Consider the following 19838-nt stretch of genomic DNA (forward strand, 5'->3'; position numbering starts at 1 on the left):
ATTAAAGCCCAGAGGATGAAAAGGACCATGATAGAATGGATACAAAAAGTTGTTAACAAACAGAAAGTGAAGACCAATACTGAAAGGAATGCTTAGAAATTAATCTCAGTAATGCTAAGCATATGATATGGTCATATCAACTCATTGAATTTTGGATGTGAAATCCATTCCCATTAAGGAAATGGCTTTGAAGAGTTAGATTAGACTGTCCTCCTCTTACAGATTCAGCATTTTAGTTACAGTTTGAGTTAAATTTCTGATTATATTTAGTACGACAACACTATCAGATTTTCAATGTCAATGCAAGTTGAAATTTAAGGGAGGGGTGGTGGTATTGACTTTCTCTTGTGGGTGATTATTACCTGGAGCTTATGAAATGAAAATGTTACTTGTCATTTATTAGCCCTCACTTAGTTCTTGCCCATGTCTTAAAGCATATACAGGTATAAACTGCTTCATTTTTTGAGGAGTTATGAACTGAACCGAACTGAACTGAAAAGATAAACATAGGCTGTGGAATGTATAAATATATATTACATAAGGAAGAATTAATTGTACAAACTGACATTACCAAATATAATTTGATCACCTGACCACAGACAATCTAATTACTAATTTATTTCCATGGTTCAGTATTTCGTAAATCAGATTACTTTTCTGCATGTGTTAAATGTGGCAAAGGGAATCTAAAATTCTTTGGGAGTTTCTGCTGATCTCCCACTATAAAGCCAGCTAAATCCACAGAAAAACTTTATTTAGTTGTGCGCTCATTGGCTCCACAGATTCCAGTTCTGGCAATCAACATTGGCATGCTGGCAGTATATCCTTTCAGAACTCATTAGAAAGTATAGCATTAGACAGGTACATGGATAGAAAAGGTTTAGAGGGATAGGGGCCAAACACAGGCAGATGAGAATGACTTGGATAGACATCTTGGTCGACATGGACAAGTTGGGCCAAAGGGCCTGTTTCCGTGTTGTATAACTCTATGACTCTATAGGAGAATTATAAGAATTGTTATAAGAAAAACATTTCTAGTAAACTGCTTAAATCTTACCTAGATGAATCAGATATTGTATTGTTAAGAGGATCATATTTTCCACTGTTAGGATCTGGCTGTTGGAAACCCCCAGCTGTTCCAGCTCAGCTGAAGTCAGCTGTGGAAACTTGTAACAATTCACAAGTAGAGGACTTACTACAATATCACCAACATTGCCATAAAAATATGGTAAAGCACCATAACCTGCAAAAGGAAAAAGATATTTTAGTCTTTCCTTAATTTTCAAGATCAAATTTATTTTGTCTGCATTGGGATACATCATTTACACCTCGGCCACTACCTGCTGCCAGCAATGAGAAAAGATTGTCCTTACCTAGTGATGATTTCCCAAGGTCAACTTGCTAAAAAGTGGCAGTTCCAACCTTCACAGTGAAGCCCTGACACATGGTAGAGCCTTCAACTTGTACATCCTGACACGTGGAAAGGAGGGCAAAAGAAGTACCACCCACTGACCCCACCGCCCACCCCAACTTTCCCCCATGAAAATGCAGAGGAGATCTTTGACATCTGTCTAGGCCACATGTCAGCTGTTAGTGTTTTCAAGACACTATGAGTGCTTCAGAAACACTAAAAATATTCCAAAACTATTAACAATTAAATAAATTATCATTTTAAAAACAATAGAAAAATTAAATCTTAAAATACAAAGGTAATAAAGGTAATGGGTTAAGCCATTACTTTAATCATGGGTGAAAGAGAACATTGTACCAGATTCGAGCTAGCACAGTTTCTTCATACTTGCTGTTTGAAACAGGGTTGGAGATACCAGGAATCCCCATCTCAGTCTCTAAAATTAGACAGGTATAGCTAACTAACAGGTTAAAGATGTTGAGGTACAAAATAAAGTTGATTTTAATGCCTTTGAAAATAAATTGAATCAATATCTCCACCCTCGATTGCTATCAGATGCGTTGATGGCAAAAGAGTTTAGTTTCAGGACTATCCTTGATACGAACTCAAAAATTACCCCCACAATATAATGGAGTCCATGTACTCTTAACTCCTTAAAACTTTTTAAGCAACTCTTAACAAGCAATTTACATTCAGCAGCAAAATGCAGGTTACTTACAAAAGGGAGTGAGTAACTTAATCTAAAGAACACAGTAAAGACTAATACTGGATGTACAAGAGCACACACACTGAAACGTGCTTAAATCATACACTGGATTATGCTTATAAACAGTAGAGATAAATTTTCAACTAATTATTGTAGTATGACTAAACATTGTTTTTCAATATTTAAAATAAAATCCATAATTTTCATTCAGCAAGCTCCTCACCCAGCGCAGTTGGTAATTTTTTTTACTGAGCGCTGAAATGGATTTTAGGTCCTAAGTTTCCGGATTTCTTTGTCTGGCAAACATGCCTCATTGCTGCTGTTAAGAACTCAGAAAATTACCCCCACAATATAATGGAGTCCATGTACTCTTAACTCCTTAAAACTTTTTAAACAACTCTTAACAAGCAATTTATATTAATTTCTAATACATACATACCTATCAGAATAACAGGTCTCACTCCAGAGTTATTTAATAAATTTTCAGGGATGATTACAGTTTCCCCTGCGGGGATTGCTTGTGGCTGCAAAACTCCAGGTGGCATTGACTGAATAACAGGCACAGGTAGTACAGCATCTATGTAGACAAACAATGAAGAAGCACAATATTCTCAGTTTTCCTCAAAATTATTATGTTAAAATGTAATTCCTAAATAGGCTGTTATGTTTTCTGGTACTAAAATTAACAAATTTGATCTACCACATCTATTGATATGATACCTTTAAAGCTAAAAACTGGGAGATCAAATGAAAAGGAAATTTTTGGGAAACTTGGGCAATTTGCAGGAATGTCAATGTGGGTCTGGGAATGTAAGATTTCAACACTACCACTTGTCAACAGTGTGTGAGGGAAGCCTCAGTTTTCAAAAGAGAATTACAATCAGAACAGTATCTAGCATTATTGATGCAGGGTTTCGACCCAAAACATAGACAATTCCTTCCCCCCCACCGCCTTACGGATGCTGCATGACACACTGAGCTCCTCCAGCAGATTGTTTGTTGCTCCCAATTTCAGTATCTGCATCACAAGACTGTTTAGAAAGCAAATTTGATACAACAATTATAGGAGGGTAAATGAACAAAAGCTTGGTGAAAAATGAAAATTTTAAAGGAGTAAAGAAGAATGAAGCAGTAAAAGTCAGATAAGTTTAAAGACAGAACTAGGAGCTAGGCAGCTGAAGGCATGGTTGTCAATGGTGGAACAATAAAGTTGGGGAGGCTAGAATTGTAGGAGCATAGCTTTCATGAAGAGTTGTTGGAAGGAAGATAATTCCAAAGAAAAAGTAAGGTAAGAGCATGGAATGATTTGAAAATAAAAATAAGAATTTAAAATTGAAGTGTTGCTCAATTGGGAGTCATTGAGCAGAGAGGTGATAACTGAACAGGACTTGGTGCAAGGGAAGCAGAGTTTTGGATCACAAATTTACTCAACGTGGAAGATGGGAGGTCATCCAGGAGATCTTTGAAACAGTCAAGTCCATAGGTAACAAAAGTAAGTTATTCCAACAGTAGCTAGGCAGTGTCAACAAAGATGGAATCAATGGCCTTGGGAATGAAGGCAATAGATTGTCAGAACCTCAGCCTAGGATCACACGTCCAGACAATCTCCTGGGATAGGAATAATGGTGTAGGAGCTGAGTCTGTGGTGGGGACCAAAGACAATGGCTTCCTTCCTTCTTCAATTTAGAGCCTCATGTCACCACGTACTCCTTGACAATGTGTTTTCAGAAAATATCACTAAGGCCAAAATCTAAATGAGAAATAAGAGCTCTCTAACAAACTTGATACTAGGCTAGTCATACATCAAACAGCTCTAAAAGAGGTGTGGATGTGGTTTTGAACACTTCTTACCAGATCTCATCACTGGTCTCACAACTGGAACAGGGACTACTGTGGGCACAGCAATGGGGGAACCTGGAGACCAGCCACGATGACGCTTCTTAGGTGGTCCAGAGCTTGTCATAATGCCTGCAAGTAGAGAAGGATGAACTTTTACTTCCTTAAGAAAATTAGCAAATAATTAAATTTCAATTCATAACCACTTTCAATCTATTGCTATAAAGAAGAATAACATGGGTAGAGTAAATCACTGGTTAGATAAAATGACTGTTCAGACAACATAAGAACATAAAAAGTAGACACACATACAGCAAGCAATATGTCCCTTCGAGCCTGTTACAGTATTCAATATCATGGCTAATCTGATCTTTAGAATTAACTCCATTTCCCTGGAACATTTGATTCCCCTATGGTTCCAGAATCTATCTTAGCCTTGAAATAATAACTCAGGATTCACATTACCCTGGGGTAGAGAGCTCAATGATTTACAACCCTGAGAGGAGAAATTCATTCTCATTTCAGAATTAAGTGGTCAAACCCAATTCCACCTAGTTCTGGCCTCAAGGGAAACATTCTCAAAGCGTCTACCCTATCAAACCCCCTCAGAATATTACATGATTTTATGGATCCCGTGTTATTCTTGTAAGCAGAATTCTGCTCAATCTTTCCTCATCAGATAAACCTTCTTTCCAGGAATCTACCTCGTGAAACATTGTTATATCACCTCTTAGCAATTTCTTTCCTTAAACAATATGCAGTACTCCAGTGATCACACCAAAGTCCTGTAAGAAAATACACCAGCTACCACTGGTCTTTGTGGGCACTGCAATTACCTTTGGCTAGACGGGAAATAACAATCAAACAAGGTGTCTGTTGTTCAAATGATTCAAAAGACTCCAGTTAGGCAATACAAAATGCATGGCAAGATTTGGAATTCTGTTGCTAACTTATGTTGCTGTAAATTCCTGTAAGATAATCTTATAATAAAAATGTGTTCACTGGATTTCAATATCACAGCTAGTCCAAAAAACAAAAATTATTACTTATTCCATCCCAATTCTTTCGATCTGCCACTCTACTTCAACAGCATTATAATTTATATTAGCATCTTTCACATGTCAGCTTTGACTTCTTCAGTGAGTGTGATGACTGTATTCTCAGGCTCCCTCCAGAGACATGAGCTCATGAGCCTTACTGCTGCAGTGAGGGATACAGCACAGTCTGAAGTGTTTCACACATCTACTCTTTCAGATGAATGGAGAATGAAAGCAGATTTCTCTTTACACTTGGCCAACATTTATCCCTGAATAAGCATAACCAAAAAAAGTTATCAGTTGGACAGATGGTAATTTATCTCAGTCCTGTTCATGTGTTGCGCATATAAGTCACTGAGCAAAGTGAAGAACAGGATGCTGGAACTCTGTCACACACTTCACTCCACCAGGCACCATGAATTTCATTTTAAAAAAAAATCAGTCTTACATTGGGGACACAAGAGATTCTGCAGATGCCGGAATCTGGAGCAATATGCACAAAATGCTGAAGGAACTGTCAGGCAGCATCAATGGAGGGAAATAAATAGTCGACGTTTTGGTTCAAGACCCTTCATCAGGACTGGAAAGGAAGAGGGCAGAAGCCAGAATAAAAAAAAGGTAGGGGGAAGGGGGGATGCACAAATTGGTCGGTGATAGGCGAGGCCAGGTGATAGGAGGAAGGTAGGTGGGTGGGGGGAGGAAAGGGAATGATGCAAGAAGATAGGAGGTGATAGGTGGAAGAGGCAAAGGGCTAGAGAAGAAGGAATCTGATAGGAGAGGACAGTAGACCATGCAATAAAGAGAAGGAAGTGGGGAACCAGAGGGAGATGATGGACAGGTTGTTATGGTGGGTGAGGGGAAAGAGAAGGGGGCAGGGGGCCACGGGAATAAGGGAAAACAAAGGTGGGGGATATAAACAGAGGACTGTGTTTACCATAAGTTAGAGGAATCGATGTTGATGCCATCAGGTTGGAGGCTACCAAGAAGGGATATGAGGCGGTGCTCCTCCAACCTGCATCTGGCCTTTAACTGGCAGAAGAGGCTGTGGATAGACATGTCAAATTGGAAGTAGAATTGAAGTGGTTGGCCACCGGGAGATCCTGACTGTTGAGGCGGACAGAGCGAAGGTGCTCGACGAAAAGGTCACCCAATCTGCGTCGGGTCTCACCAATGTAGAGGAGGCTGCACCGGGCACACTGGATACAATAAATGACACCGTCGAATTTACAGATGAAACACTGCCTCACCTGGAAGGACTGTCTAGGGCCCTGAATGGTGGTGAGGGAGGGGGTGTAGGGGCAGGTGTAACACTTCGCACAGTTGCAGGGCTAAGTGCCAGGGGGGTGATCGGTGGGGAGGGACAAGTGGACAGGGAAGTCGCAGAGAGCGCAATCCCTGCAGAAAGTGGAGAGAGAAGGAAAGGGGAAGCTGCGAGTCTGGGAACACAGTAGACAAATTACTGGACTAGCAGCCAGAAGCCTGAAACATTGATCCAGAGACTAGGACTTGATTTCCACCATGGCACCTAGTAAATTTAACATCAAGAGATTAAATAAATAGATTAAATAAAAAGTTAATATCAAAAATGGTAACCATGAAGCGATCCTATTATAATAAAAATCTATCTTGTTAGCTGATGTTCTTCAGGGAAGAAAATCTCCAATCTTATCAAGTCTGGCCTAAGTACAAATCCAGAGCTACAACAATGTGGTTGACTCTTAACTGTCCTCCGAAATGCCTAACAATTTCAAGATCAATTAGGGATTGGCAATAAATGCTGAGCCAGACATTGATAGACGTTGCATGAACAAACATAAAAATAAAGCATAATATCTTCCTTCCATAACTTACCAATTATAAGTTACCTATCTTTAGTTGGGTGGCAATTGCCTAGGAATTTAAATGCATTACAATATTCCTCCCCCCCTTTCTACAATGGACTATATTATCCTGGGAGTGTTCATTGCTGGATAATCCCAGACTTTAAGAGGCATCTTAGTCAGTACAAATCCAGAATTAAGATGCATCTTAAGTAGGTAAATTATTTTACTGCATCCATTGACAATCCATCTTCACTCAAGCACTGTAGTGACATTCCTCTATCTTCCCCTAAGCACTGAACCAAGCACCCCACACAGCCAATTTTCAACTCAACTCCTAGCATGCTGATTGCCTGAGTTCCAAGCCAAGATCTGCTACTCCCACTCTCACAACTCTGCAGTTGCTTGGACCAGGCCCTAATCTGCCATGCCACCCCAACCCTGACCACTGATTCTCCCAATAGTCAATTCTTCCCCGTCTCCCCCAACCAACTAGACCAGAGAGAGCAGGTGTGTACCTTGAGACCAGCATTTTGGAAAGTGGACGGGTAGGTGGCTTGGGAGCAGGACTATTCAATCTAGTTTGGAACTGGCAGTTATGATACAATGAGGTGAAACACCACCTGTAAATGTTGCCACTTTAATAGCATTACACCCCTTTACATTCAGCAATATTGTACCAATCCAACCCAATCCACCAGAGTTTGCTAGCATCCTGTCAACCTCCATGAAGTCTATACAGCACTAGTTAAAATCATATCAGAGACCCATTTGTAATTAAGAACTCTGATTTGCATTTATATATGTGTCTCTCACATCTATCCTGCAGAATGAAGGCAACGTAGGAAATTCAAACTCCTTGGCCAAACCTGCTCCAAAACTGAATACAGAGGAAATCTTCAGGATATATTTTACCCAAAATATTCAAATAAAGAACTGCCAATCTTGTTCATGATAAAATCGGGCAACCTGTACATGAAATCATTTAACAAGTATCTGTTTATGATTCAGCAAGGACTTCGCACATCAGTGCAATTGGATAGTCAATTGGATAGTCAATTGGATTAGCATTCATGACTAAGATAGCACACTCTAATTCTATGATACCATGCTAACATCTTCCAGCTTGACAATGTAATAGTGCTTACACCCAAGGCATAATGAATTACTTTCCAGTCAAATTGTATCTCTAATGCAAGAATACAATTAAATTTGTGTACCAGAAAAGTACAAGAATCAGAGTGATTCTGAACGGGTGTGCATAGGATCAGATATAATCATGACGTACATCGAAGCTTTCTTTGCAAAAATGTTAAACTGCCTATAATGATTCAGTTATGTTTATAATGTGAACTACATGCTGAAAGTTATAACATGATCTTACTGTTTTCTCCTGTCATCAAGCCAGGACTTGATGAAGTTGAAAGAGGTTGAGGTCGAGACAAAGAAGCGTTGAAAACGTTGGATTTCCCACCATTGCCATTACTATTACCATTAACTCGCACAGATCCAGATGACTGGTTATTTGGGCAAGGAGCTGCAGAAGACATAAATGTTGTAAAAGAAGCATTTATATTAATGATTTTAGAGCAGGACAGATAAATGAAAAATGGAGCTACCAGTCCTATGTAAACACATGTCTAGTGCAGTGACATATTGGTGGCATTAAAATGGAATGGGCCCCTAGCTTTGCATTGATATTATCACCACACGTCTGCCTTTTGGAGGACCTTTTTGATGCTTATTTTCACATACTAGCTTAAGTGGAAATAATACCCAAGGAAGAAACTATTGTAAAGATTTGGAGAGATGAGGAATATGAAACAATGTTAACATATTATTTTATCAGATCATATAACATAGATTTTCTCTGGGTGCTCCAGTTTCCTGTGCCTCACCCCCACAAAGGAGAAAGTGCTGGCTATAATTGGAGAGACCACTACAGAATCCATAACCAGTGGCAATGCAGACCATTGAAGTTTTAAACCTACATATTTTACAAAGCAGAAAACAGTTAAGACAAATAAGAAGTTAATAATGTGAAGATTCTGGAAAAGAATCATTTAGAATAGAGGATAAATGATGCAGTAAAAATGAATACCTATAGTATATCACATCACAATACTACTAGAACAAAAGTAAGTTTCAGATGGGCAAATGAGCAGAATGTAGGTGATCCGATTTCCGTAGGTAGAAAGTTGCAAGATTTGCTCTGAAATAGGAAAAGTTAAAACATTACCTGTAGTTGGAGGCTTCACAAGTTGTTGTGCAGCTATGGCAAGAGGTTTTGCTACATTTCCACTCCTGGACAGGTCCTGACATCCAGAAAAACTGGCAGAAGATGCTGCTGAACCATGACTGAATGTTGATTCTATAATGTATGAATTAGTATAAAACTTAACCTACCATTCTGTACTATAATCAAGGCAGCATTAGAGTTGAGTAATTGGAGCTGTCAGTCCCTCCTCCTGACAACATGTATTTTGACCAATAAACAGTTTACTACACTCACAAGAGAATATTTTCCCACTGTACTTGAACAGATAGCAAACTATATAAATGGTTATAGTAGATTATCTTAGAACAAAAGTAGGGAATAAAAATATCACTGCTCTTTATAGTCAATGGAATATGATTCAACATTTAGTGACATGTTTAACCTTGTGAAGGATTTACAGAACAAAAGCTATTGAAAAATAAATATCTATTGATAAGTACAGAAGTTTATCATTTAGCAGAATTTTAAATAAAATTATGCACAAATCAGCTAACTTCTTCAAATTGCACTGCAATGTGGTACATTTTGCTACATTCAGCTATTTTCAATCATGCATTTTCAGGTAGTCTTATACTTGATTACTGATCCGTCTGAGAAAGAATACAAAGATATGACTTTGAAGCCACAGAAGGCCCAAAGGTTAATCACTGGTCTGCGTTGGGTAGGCTGATCTTGGACAAGGCTGCAGTGAAATAAGACACTGTAATTAGCTTGTGAATTAAGAGTCAGTGAGGAGGGGGAACCAAAATAAAATAAACACTAAGTAATAAAGCTTGGCTATTGAAACTCCTCACCCCAATCACCTATTCTGCCTTCAAATATGCTCGAGACTTTTCTGTACCTCATCTATCTGCCTTTCATTCTATCTTTCATATACTCATCTAATAAAAATCTACCTATCTCAATCCTGAAAATTTTAAATTGATCAAAACAGAGCTGCATGTAGAGTGGCTGTTTAATTACTTTAAGCAATTCAATTAGATCATCCCCTTAATCGGAATAGAAACCAATATTTTAGAAGCTGCCTTCATAAATTAACACCAGAAATCTTGATGTCTGAATCTGTACTACATTCCTTTCTAGGCTAATATTTCTCCCCTGAAATTTCATGCCTGCATCTGAATACACACTTTCAGAGTGAGTGTGACCAAGGTTCTATTTAAATTATTCATCAATTCTTCACTTTTAAATTCCAATCCTCTTTGAGGTCAATATTTCATTAAGCTTTAGGATTATTTTTGTCCTTTGAACAGTAGCAACTTCAGATCATTGCCAAAGACACTTCTTGATACGTGCGATGCATGGCATTTGGGACTAAATGGAAGTTGCTCTGTTGAGCAACACATTAGCATTTATGATTCATACTACCTCAAATAGAGGAAGAGGGAAATCAATTCTTATAAAACTTTCTATCCCAAATAATGCATTACTTTTGAAATGTTGGTCATTCTTGTTACATAATCATACACATAGGCCAATTTGTATACAGCAAAATATCATAAAGAGCAAACAAGACATTACCAGTTAACGGTGTTTGATGGTTTTGCTTAAGAAATAGAGATAGGGCAAGCAACTTAATTTGGTTGCTTTCTCAAGCATAGCACATGATGCAGATAAACACAAAACAAATCACAACTGACCAGAAGATAAATTTCCCAAGCCCAGCATCCAGTTTTGACAACGATGTTGCAGTAGTTCTCCAAACTAATTTCAATTTGAAAACTGGGACACAGCAAAGGAGGGAGACATACATCCTTCAACAAAATCAACATTCAGACTTCATGAATATGGAAAAATGTTTCTCAGGTGTAAAAAATTCTGACTGCTCCTTAGTAAACCCTTCATTTTAGTGTCTAACACAAAATGATACTTACCACTTTTCCAAGGCAAGCAGCCCCACAGATTAGTACGATTAGTTAAGTATGATAGAGTAAGATGTTAAACATATTCATAATTTCAGCTAGATTGTATTTTGTACAACACACTGTACTTTCAAATTTATGCATGCAGCAACCTCTAAAGCCTACCTGTCTGACAGCTGGCAACCGTGGTACTGCAAACACTGGATGAGACTGTGTCTACATTTGGTGAAGGTGATGTAGAACCGATGACTGCAGCAACTGTCTTGGCTGAAGGTAGTGCAGATGAATAACTGCTAGGCAACTGACGAGTTCGGCATTCTAATAACAGTTCAGAAGTAGTGATTATTATTTTTAGTTGTATATTAGACCTATTGATATTTCATTGCCATGTACTTAATATTAATATTATATCAAGGCCTCAAAGTCAACATCATGGAAGGAGTCAGCTGAAGTGACACTGCAATGAACGAAGCTCAGAGGGATCTAGGTGTTCTGCTGCATAAATCACAAAAAGTTAACAGGCACTCAAAGGAGTAGTTAAGAAGGCAAATGGTATTTTGGCCTTTGTGGCAGTTAGGAATAGGGAGATTTTGTTACAGTTGTACAGGGTGCTGATGAGGCCAAACCTGCAATACTGTGCACAGTTTAGATCCTCTTTCCTACAAAAAAATATAGCAGCATTGGAAGGCAGTTCAAAGGACATTACTGGGATGAAAGGGTTGTCCTAACAAGAGAAGCTAGACTGGGTCTGTTTTCCTTGGAGTTTAGACAAATGAAGGGTGACCTTATTCAAACATATAAGGGCAGATGTTAAGATGTCTTAACTTGTGAGAGAGTCACGAACAAGGCGACATGGTTAAAAAGTAAGGCACTGCTCATTTAAGGTTATTTACTACTGAGGTACATTAAAATTTTTTCTCAGAGGTTATGAATCTCTGGAATTCTTAGCCTCTATAGGTGTACATAGATAAATATTTGAAAGATCAAGGAATAGCAGTTCATGGGGAACTGGCACAGATGAGGAGTTGGGGCCAGCATAGATCACCCATGATCATATTGAGTGGTGGGGCAGATTTGATGGAACCGGTGGCCTACTCCTCCTCCTCCTATTTTTCTTGTGTTTTTGTGTCCTACTTGATAACCGCTTCAGTTTGGAAATTGTCTTTAGTTGGATGCCCAAAATTCAGCTGTCCAAAAACAAGAATTACCCATAAACCAGATAGTTGTGAAAATATTCCATTTAATATCTACAGTTAAATAAAATTTAGACTTACTGGCCAAATTACCCCAGTATTTGGATGTCCCAGTTTTCAAATTTGTTACCAGCTTTGCTGCTTTGTTTACTGTTATGCACCAATCAACCTCCTGCATTGTTTTTTTAGAAATTCCTAAATTTAGGAATTTAGGCTGTTTTGGCTGGGGTCAACCTTGACCCCAGTCAAAACAGCCTAAGTTCCTGACCTCTGCCATCTCTGTTGTTTCCTGTGTTTTTTGTCATCGCAATAGGTCAAAAGAGTCATGGGGTGGCACCACAAAAAGAAAGCACAATTTGTTGTCTATTTAATAAGTACAAGAAGATTTTTTTCCAAACCTTTATGTACATATTGTCCAAAATCTAGCATATTCTCCATTCCAAGGATGCAGATATTGGGCTTGTAATTCATAGTATGAGAGTGAAAAATAAATTCTAATATTTACAGTGAATCCCAACATATGACTAAAAGTCTCCAGAATTTATCTCTGTTGGGAAACTTCCCTTTAAACATTTATTATTCCCTTTAATGAATCCTGGCAAACAGTGTCTTTCAAATAAGATACCCATGGATCGAGATCAGTGAATGGGGATGGGAGGCATCATTCAGTGTTGCTTCCTTCACGGCTGCCTTCAGAAGGAAGGGAACCTCTTCAGCAGAGCCTGAAACTCAATGGCAATTAAGCAAGATACTTTTACAGCTGTATCCTGGCATACATCAGCTTCATCAAAATTTCTGATCCTGCAAAGGGACTACATTTTCCCTAACCCAGAAATTTCAGGCTATATTTGAGCATTCAGATTCACTCAAGATATTTAAAAACTTTTATAACTACAATCTGATGCTACATTCATTCCATTGTTAAAATGTAAATGCCCAGACAAATTTTGCCCAGTTAAAAACAATATTCAGCCACTAGAATGATTGCCAGCTGAATCCAATTGGCAAAAAAACAGCTTGCCTCCTTACATTATGTCACTGAGAAATCACTGAAAAAGAAATGCAAGGTTAGGTTCAAGACTAGAGACACAAGAAACTGCAGATACTAAAATCTGGATTGACACAGAAGACGCTAGAGGAACTCAGTGGGTCAAGGCAGCAGCTATGGAGTGAAATGGACAGTCGACATTTTGGGTTGAGGTCTCAACCTGAAAAGTTGACTCTCCATTTCCCTCCATAGATGCTGCCTGACCCCCTGAATTCCTCCAGCATCTTCTGTGTTGCTCTAGGTTCAAGACTATGTTGATCAAAGACCGCTAACAGGGATGTAAATATAAGGCAATCACATACGCAGTGCATTTAAAATAATGAAGGCAAGTCTCTCCAGCAGTTACGCAATTCTCTCCATTTGACTTTGCGTCTCTGGATTCCCTGCTGATGATGCTTTACACTAGAGGTAATACAAATGAAAGCCCATCCTTTTCAGTTATGCAAGAAGCCTGGGAACAAATAGCTATTTCAACTTTACTCTTTTACTTATAAAATCTACCCAGGTAATATTTTGGGCAAGAATTCAACATGCTTACAAGATTTTTAATATTTAGCAACATCACAAATCCATTATTTATAGGCAAACTTGCAACTTAGAACATATAAAAGGAGAAAAAAAATCTACTTACATAATATGGATTTTATTCTAAACATTTCTTGATGATTGTTATCAATTTAATAATTTAGTTTGTAAATTAAAGTGATACTTTTCCATTATATTTGACTGAACAGTCGGTCACTGGGAGGAATATCTGACCACATTCAAAGAATTAAAAGACACCAAAGGAAAACAATCTGAAAATTATTATCATAAATAAAATGGCTAAATCATTGGATCATACAGTTTGAGAGACTCTGTATTGAATTTAATTACCTTTCCAGCAAATTAATGGTCCCTTTGAGAAAACACCCTGCGAGTTTTTAACGAGGTAATATTTTAAGTGCTTCTGCTTCTTCGGCTGGGTTGTCAGCTTTAAGTTGATGTGATTGGAAAACTCAGTGAAGTACCGGAATCCTTTCTCCCCACAGCCTATGCAGTTTCCCGAGAAACCTGTAGTCATAGCAACCAGATCAAGAGCAGAAGGTGATGATGATGAATCATTTCAATCCAATCGCACTTCACAAAGAAAAATGTTGTTTCCTTTGAAGCATTTCAGTGGAATGGATTTTTCTTCTTCTACAAAATCCGTTAAGACTCCAATTCCAAGCAAACATAAGTATAACTGGTATTGTGCCCATTTGGTTAAATTTATTTATAGTTTTTAAAAAATGGTTAGCTGGGTAACTGTATTATCCCAAATCAAATTAATTGGTATCAAATATGGAACTTGGGGACATGAAAGACTGCAGATGCTGTAATCTGGAGCATCAAACTATCTGCTGGAAGAACTCAGTTGGTCAAGCAGCACCTGTGGGGGGAAAGGAACTGTTGACATTTTGAGTCGAAACTCTGCATCAGGACTTAAGAGTGGAGAGAGAAGGTAGCCAGTGTAAAGGGTGTACGGGGAGTGGTGACACTGGGGCCAGTAGATGATTGGTGGACCAAGGATGGGTGAAGTATTGCAGATAGATGGACCAAGGTAAGGGAGGGTGAGGGGTGGAGTTAGGAGAGACAGGTGGATGATTGGTGGAGGCAAGCCAAAAAAAAAGGGCAGATGGAGACAGGTGGAGCGAGGAGAAGGTGAGGGTGGAGACTAGGTGGATGATAAGCAGGAACACAAATGCTACCAGTGCTGGAATCTAATAAGTAAGGAAGATGATAATGGGAACCATTAGGGGAGAGGTAAGCAGCTGGAACCAGATGTGGGGGAGGGAGAAATCAGTGGGTAAAAATGTGTGGGTAGGAGGTTTCAGAGGTGGATTGGAAGGAGAGAGGTGTGTGTGTGTGTGTGAGACAGGAAGCAATGGTTACTTGAAATGGGAGTGTAGGGTATGAGGTGTTGTTACTCTACTTTGCGTTGGGCCTCACCCCAACAGTAGAGAAGGCTGAGAATGGACAGGTCAGTGTGGGAATGGGAAGGGGAATGGAAATGATGGAATGCAACTGAGAGCTCAGGATGGCCATTGCAGAGCAAATCACAATGGGTCTGTAGATTGGTCGCCCAGTCTGCGCTTGGTCTCACTGATGTAGAGAAGGCCACAGCAGGAGCACCAAATGCAGCAGATGAGGTTGGAGGAGGTGGCCTCTGATTAGGTCCCTGGATGGTGGCGATGGAGTAGGGGTAAAAACAAGTGTTGCACATCCTGTGGTTGCAGAGGAAAATCCCATATGTTATTGGAGGTGTGGGTGGGGAGAGATAAGTGGACAGAGAGTCACAGAGGGAGCGGTTCCTGCAGGAGGAGGAAAGGAGTTGGGAGGAGAACACATGGATAGTGGTGGGAACTCATTGCAGCTGGTGGAAATGATGAAGGATGATGTGCTGGATGTGGAGGCTAGCAGCATGAAAGGCGAGGACTAGGGGAACTCTATCTCTGTTCTGTTTGAAGGGAGCAGAAGCCTGAGAAATGGAGGAAATGCGAGAGAGGACTCCATCAATTACTGCAGAAGGGAAGCCGTATTTTCTGAAAAAGGAAGACATCAAATATGGAACTTGCTCCCCAAAAAAATGTGTGGGGAGACCTATCCCTGAAAGCTCTGTTAATTCCAGGAATTTTCATATGATATGGGATGTAAATATGAACACCCTGAAATGGGCATAAGCATTAAAAAGATACAAGATTAAATTTTTTATAAAAATTAAAGCGAGTCTAAATACTAATTGCCACAGCAAATTCAGCTAAGCATGGATGGAAGATTAAATGCAGAAACTGGAAATTTGCTGGCCAATATACATCATTCCATTTGGTTTCTCAAAAACAGGATGTGTACTAAACCTTGAAAATTGTGAATTTATAAACATTTTTGTCTTAAAGAAGATATAACATGTGTTATGATCTCAGGATGTGTTCTGCAGCGAATGAAGTACCCTTGAAGTGTCATCACTGTTTTAACGTTGCTGTTCAACTGAAGCACAGCAAACATAAACTAAGCTCATCACAGAAGGTCAGGTCAAGTTATTTCAAGTCTAAGTATGCATTTAATGACTCTTAATAAGTATTAATTATTGCCAGCTAAACTCTTCAGCTATATAAATAAACCATCACAAATATGGGGCCTCATTTTGTTCAAGTTTGAATTGTTGAAGAATTATTTTTAAAAATCCTGAACTTTTCTTTTAACCTCTCTCTCATATAATCAAATTATTTCTTTCTTCCCTTTGATTTCTCTTTCTGTTCTTGACTTAACATTGAATTCAGCAGTCTAACACTTCCTTCTCCATCCATATAAAACTGATTTTATAATTCTTTAATCTGAATGGCAAAGAGTACCCAGTGTAGGAAAGTATGCCATTTCTAGCTTTTGGTACCTCTACCAAATATCACTTAGATCAAATGAGCATGGGTGAAACTCATCTGTGGTGAGAGAAACCATGTTCATTTCTCAGGTTGACGTATTTCATCTAAACCCAATTTTGCTGAGTATTTCCACATTTGGTGGATAGCAACTGCTGATGATTTACAACAAATTTTGGGCTATGCAAATGGTAGGAATATGTTACAGGAGATATATCTTATCATCAGCACGGTGTAGCACTGGGCAACACCAACAATTTCTGGTTTTCAGGGTTGCCACGTATGCCAAAGATTGAGTTAAGAGTTAGAGAGCAATCAATTTTAATTATTTTTTCCAACACTTTTACAATATTGTAGGCACTCTTGGTCTCTCCCTATTGCTCATGTTGAGTTTCCTAAGAAAGGCAGGACTTTTTCCAGCAGTACGTTTTTAAAAAAATGAAGATCACAATATCACAAAACAAGGGAGCAGAAGCAGGCCATTCGGCCCATCGAGTCTGCTCCAAGGAAAGGGAAATAGAAATGAGAAATGGGGAATGGGGGAAGAAGAAGAAGAAAACAAAAACTATTCTAATCCCAATTTCCAGCCTTATCCCCATACCCCTTGATATCCTGACTATTTAGATATCTATCTATCTCCTCCTTGAACGCCCCCACTGATCTGGCCTCCACTGCTGTACGTGGCAAGGAGTTCCACAAATTCACTACACTCTGGCTAAAGAAATTTTTCCTCATCTGTTTTGAAACTGTACCCTCTAATTCTAAGATTGTGCCCTCTGGTCCTGGACTCACCCACCAAGGAAAACAGCCTAGCCACATTTACTCTGTCCTTTCCTATCAATATTTTAAATGTCACTATGAGGTCCCCTCTCATTCTTCTGTACTCCAGCGAGTACAGTCCAAGAGCTCCTCATACGTAAGCCCTTTCATTCCTGGAATCATCCTCATAAATCTCCTCTGAACCCTCTCCAACGTCAACACATCCTTCCTAAGATGTGGGGCCCAAAACTGCGCACAATATTCCAAATGAGGCCTCACTAGTGCCCCATAGAGCCTCATCAACACTTCCTTACTTTTATACACTATACCTCTCAAAATAAATGCCAACATAGCATTCGCTTTCTTTACCACCGATCTGACCTGGTGGTTAACCTTTAAGGTATCCTGCACGAGTACCCCCAAGTCCCTTTGTACTTCCGTGCTTTGGATTTTCTCTCCTCCTGGATAATAATCTGCCCGCTTATTTCTGCTTCCAAAGTGTACAACTGCACATTTCCCTACATTGAATCTCGTCTGCCATTTCCTTGCCCATTCTCCTAAACTGTCTAGGTCCCTCTCTCCTAAACTGTCTAGGTCCCTCTGCAACCTTCCTATCTCTTCAATACTCCCTACTCCTCCCCCTATCTTGGTGTCATCCGCAAACTTAGCCACGAAACCATTTATTCCATCATCCAAATCGTTAATGTACAAGGTAAAAAGGAGCGGTCCCAACACCGACCCCTGCGGCACACCACTAGTAACCGGTAACCAACCAGAACGAGATCCTTTTATTTCCACTCTTTGCTTCCTGTCAACCAGCCAATGCTCCACCCATTCTGTTATCCTACCCGTAATTCCATGACCTCTCATCTTATTAATCAGTCTCTTGTGAGGCACCTTATCAAAGGCCTTTTGAAAGTCTAAATACACAACATCTACCACCTCTCCCTTATCCACCTTACCTGTGATTTCTTCAAAAAACTCCAATAGGTTGGTCAGGCAGGATCTTCCCTTCACAAAACCATGTTGGCTAGGACCTATCTTGCCTTGCGCCTCTAGGTATTCTCTAACCCCGTCTTTGAGGATAGATTCCAAAAACTTTCCCACCACTGACGTCATACTAATAGGTCTGTAATTTCCTTTATGTTGCCTCCCACCTTTCTTATACAACGGAACTACATTTGCAACCCTCCAGTCCTCCGGAACCACGCCGGAATCTATCGATTTCTGGAAAATTATCGCCAATGCCTCTGCTATCTCTAAAGCCACCTCCTTCAGAACCCGGGGATGCACCTCATCCGGTCCGGGAGACTTATCAGTCTTTAGCCCATTTAGTTTTCCTAGCACCTTCTCCTTAGTAATCTTAACTGAACTCAATTCCATTTCGTGAGACTCCTGACTAACCGGCACATTGCTGATGTCCTCCACGGTGAAGACCGATGCAAAATATTCATTCAATTCCTCTGCCATCTCTCTATCGTCCATTATAACAGCTCCTGCACCGTTATCAATTGGTCCTATATCAACCCGTGTCTCTCTTTTACACCTTATGTATTTAAAAAAACTCTTAGTATCCTTTCAAATGTTATCCGCCAACTTCCTTTCATAATTCATCTTTTCTTTCCTAATGACCTTCTTAGTTTCTCTCTGCAGGTTTTTAAAAGCTTCCCAGTCTTCTGTTTTCCCACTAATTTTTGCTTTTTTGTACGCCGCCCCTTTTGCTTTTATTTTAGCCTTCACCTCTCTCATTATCCACAGTTCTCCCTTTTTTCCATTCAAAACCTTCTTTTTTCTTGGAATATATCTATCCTGCAATTTCCTTATTTCCTGTAGAAATTCCTTCCATTTCTCCTCTGCCGTCCCTCCAGCCAGCTTACTCTTCCAATCAATTAGGGCCAACTCCTCTCTCATACCATTGTAATTTCCTTTGTTCCACTGAAATATCGATACACCAGTTATCAGTTTCTCCTTCTCAAACTTGAAACTGAACTCAATCATATTGTGATCACTGGTTCCCAGTGGTTCCTTTACCCTTAGTTCCCTAATCACCTCCGGTTCATTACACAGCACCCAATCCAAAACAGCCGATCCCCTGGTGGGCTCTTCAACAAGTTGCTCTAGAAAAACGTCCCTTAGACATTCCACAAACTCCCTCTCCTGAGTACTACCGCCATTCTGGATTTCCCAGTCCACCTTCATGTTAAAATCCCCCATAATTATCTCCTGTGTTCTATCATAATATTCTGTGTTTTACTTGAACAGCAATGCTGCAGCAGTGTTTACCTTTCAAAGGTATTTCATTAGCTGAGAAGTGCTTTGGCATGTCTTGAGATCATAATAGGTGTTATCCAAATATCCATTTCTTTTATAAGATAAACATGTTCATAAATCACAATTTTCACGTTTAATAAAAAAGCTTATTGTGGGGAATCTAAACTAGTTTTTGCTTTTTTAAAGGTGTACAATTTTCATGAACAAAATGTCTTTCAATTT

General features: G+C 39.3%; 1 protein-coding gene across 1 annotated transcript in view; it reads right to left on the reverse strand.

Moving 5' to 3' along the window:
• The window catches only part of greb1l (GREB1 like retinoic acid receptor coactivator), a 207538-nt gene that overhangs the window by 82358 nt on the left and 105342 nt on the right, over positions 1-19838 (reverse strand). Inside the window, exons 6-12 of the mRNA XM_052023073.1 lie at positions 14068-14244; positions 11116-11268; positions 9050-9181; positions 8195-8347; positions 3969-4085; positions 2557-2694; positions 1058-1243 (exon numbers count right to left, since the gene is read on the reverse strand). Of these exons, the coding sequence (XP_051879033.1) occupies positions 1058-1243; positions 2557-2694; positions 3969-4085; positions 8195-8347; positions 9050-9181; positions 11116-11268; positions 14068-14244 (1056 nt within the window). The remainder of the gene's footprint in view (positions 1-1057; positions 1244-2556; positions 2695-3968; positions 4086-8194; positions 8348-9049; positions 9182-11115; positions 11269-14067; positions 14245-19838) is intronic.

Source organism: Pristis pectinata, chromosome 9 (assembly GCF_009764475.1).
Source record: "Pristis pectinata isolate sPriPec2 chromosome 9, sPriPec2.1.pri, whole genome shotgun sequence".
NCBI lineage: Eukaryota > Metazoa > Chordata > Chondrichthyes > Rhinopristiformes > Pristidae > Pristis > Pristis pectinata.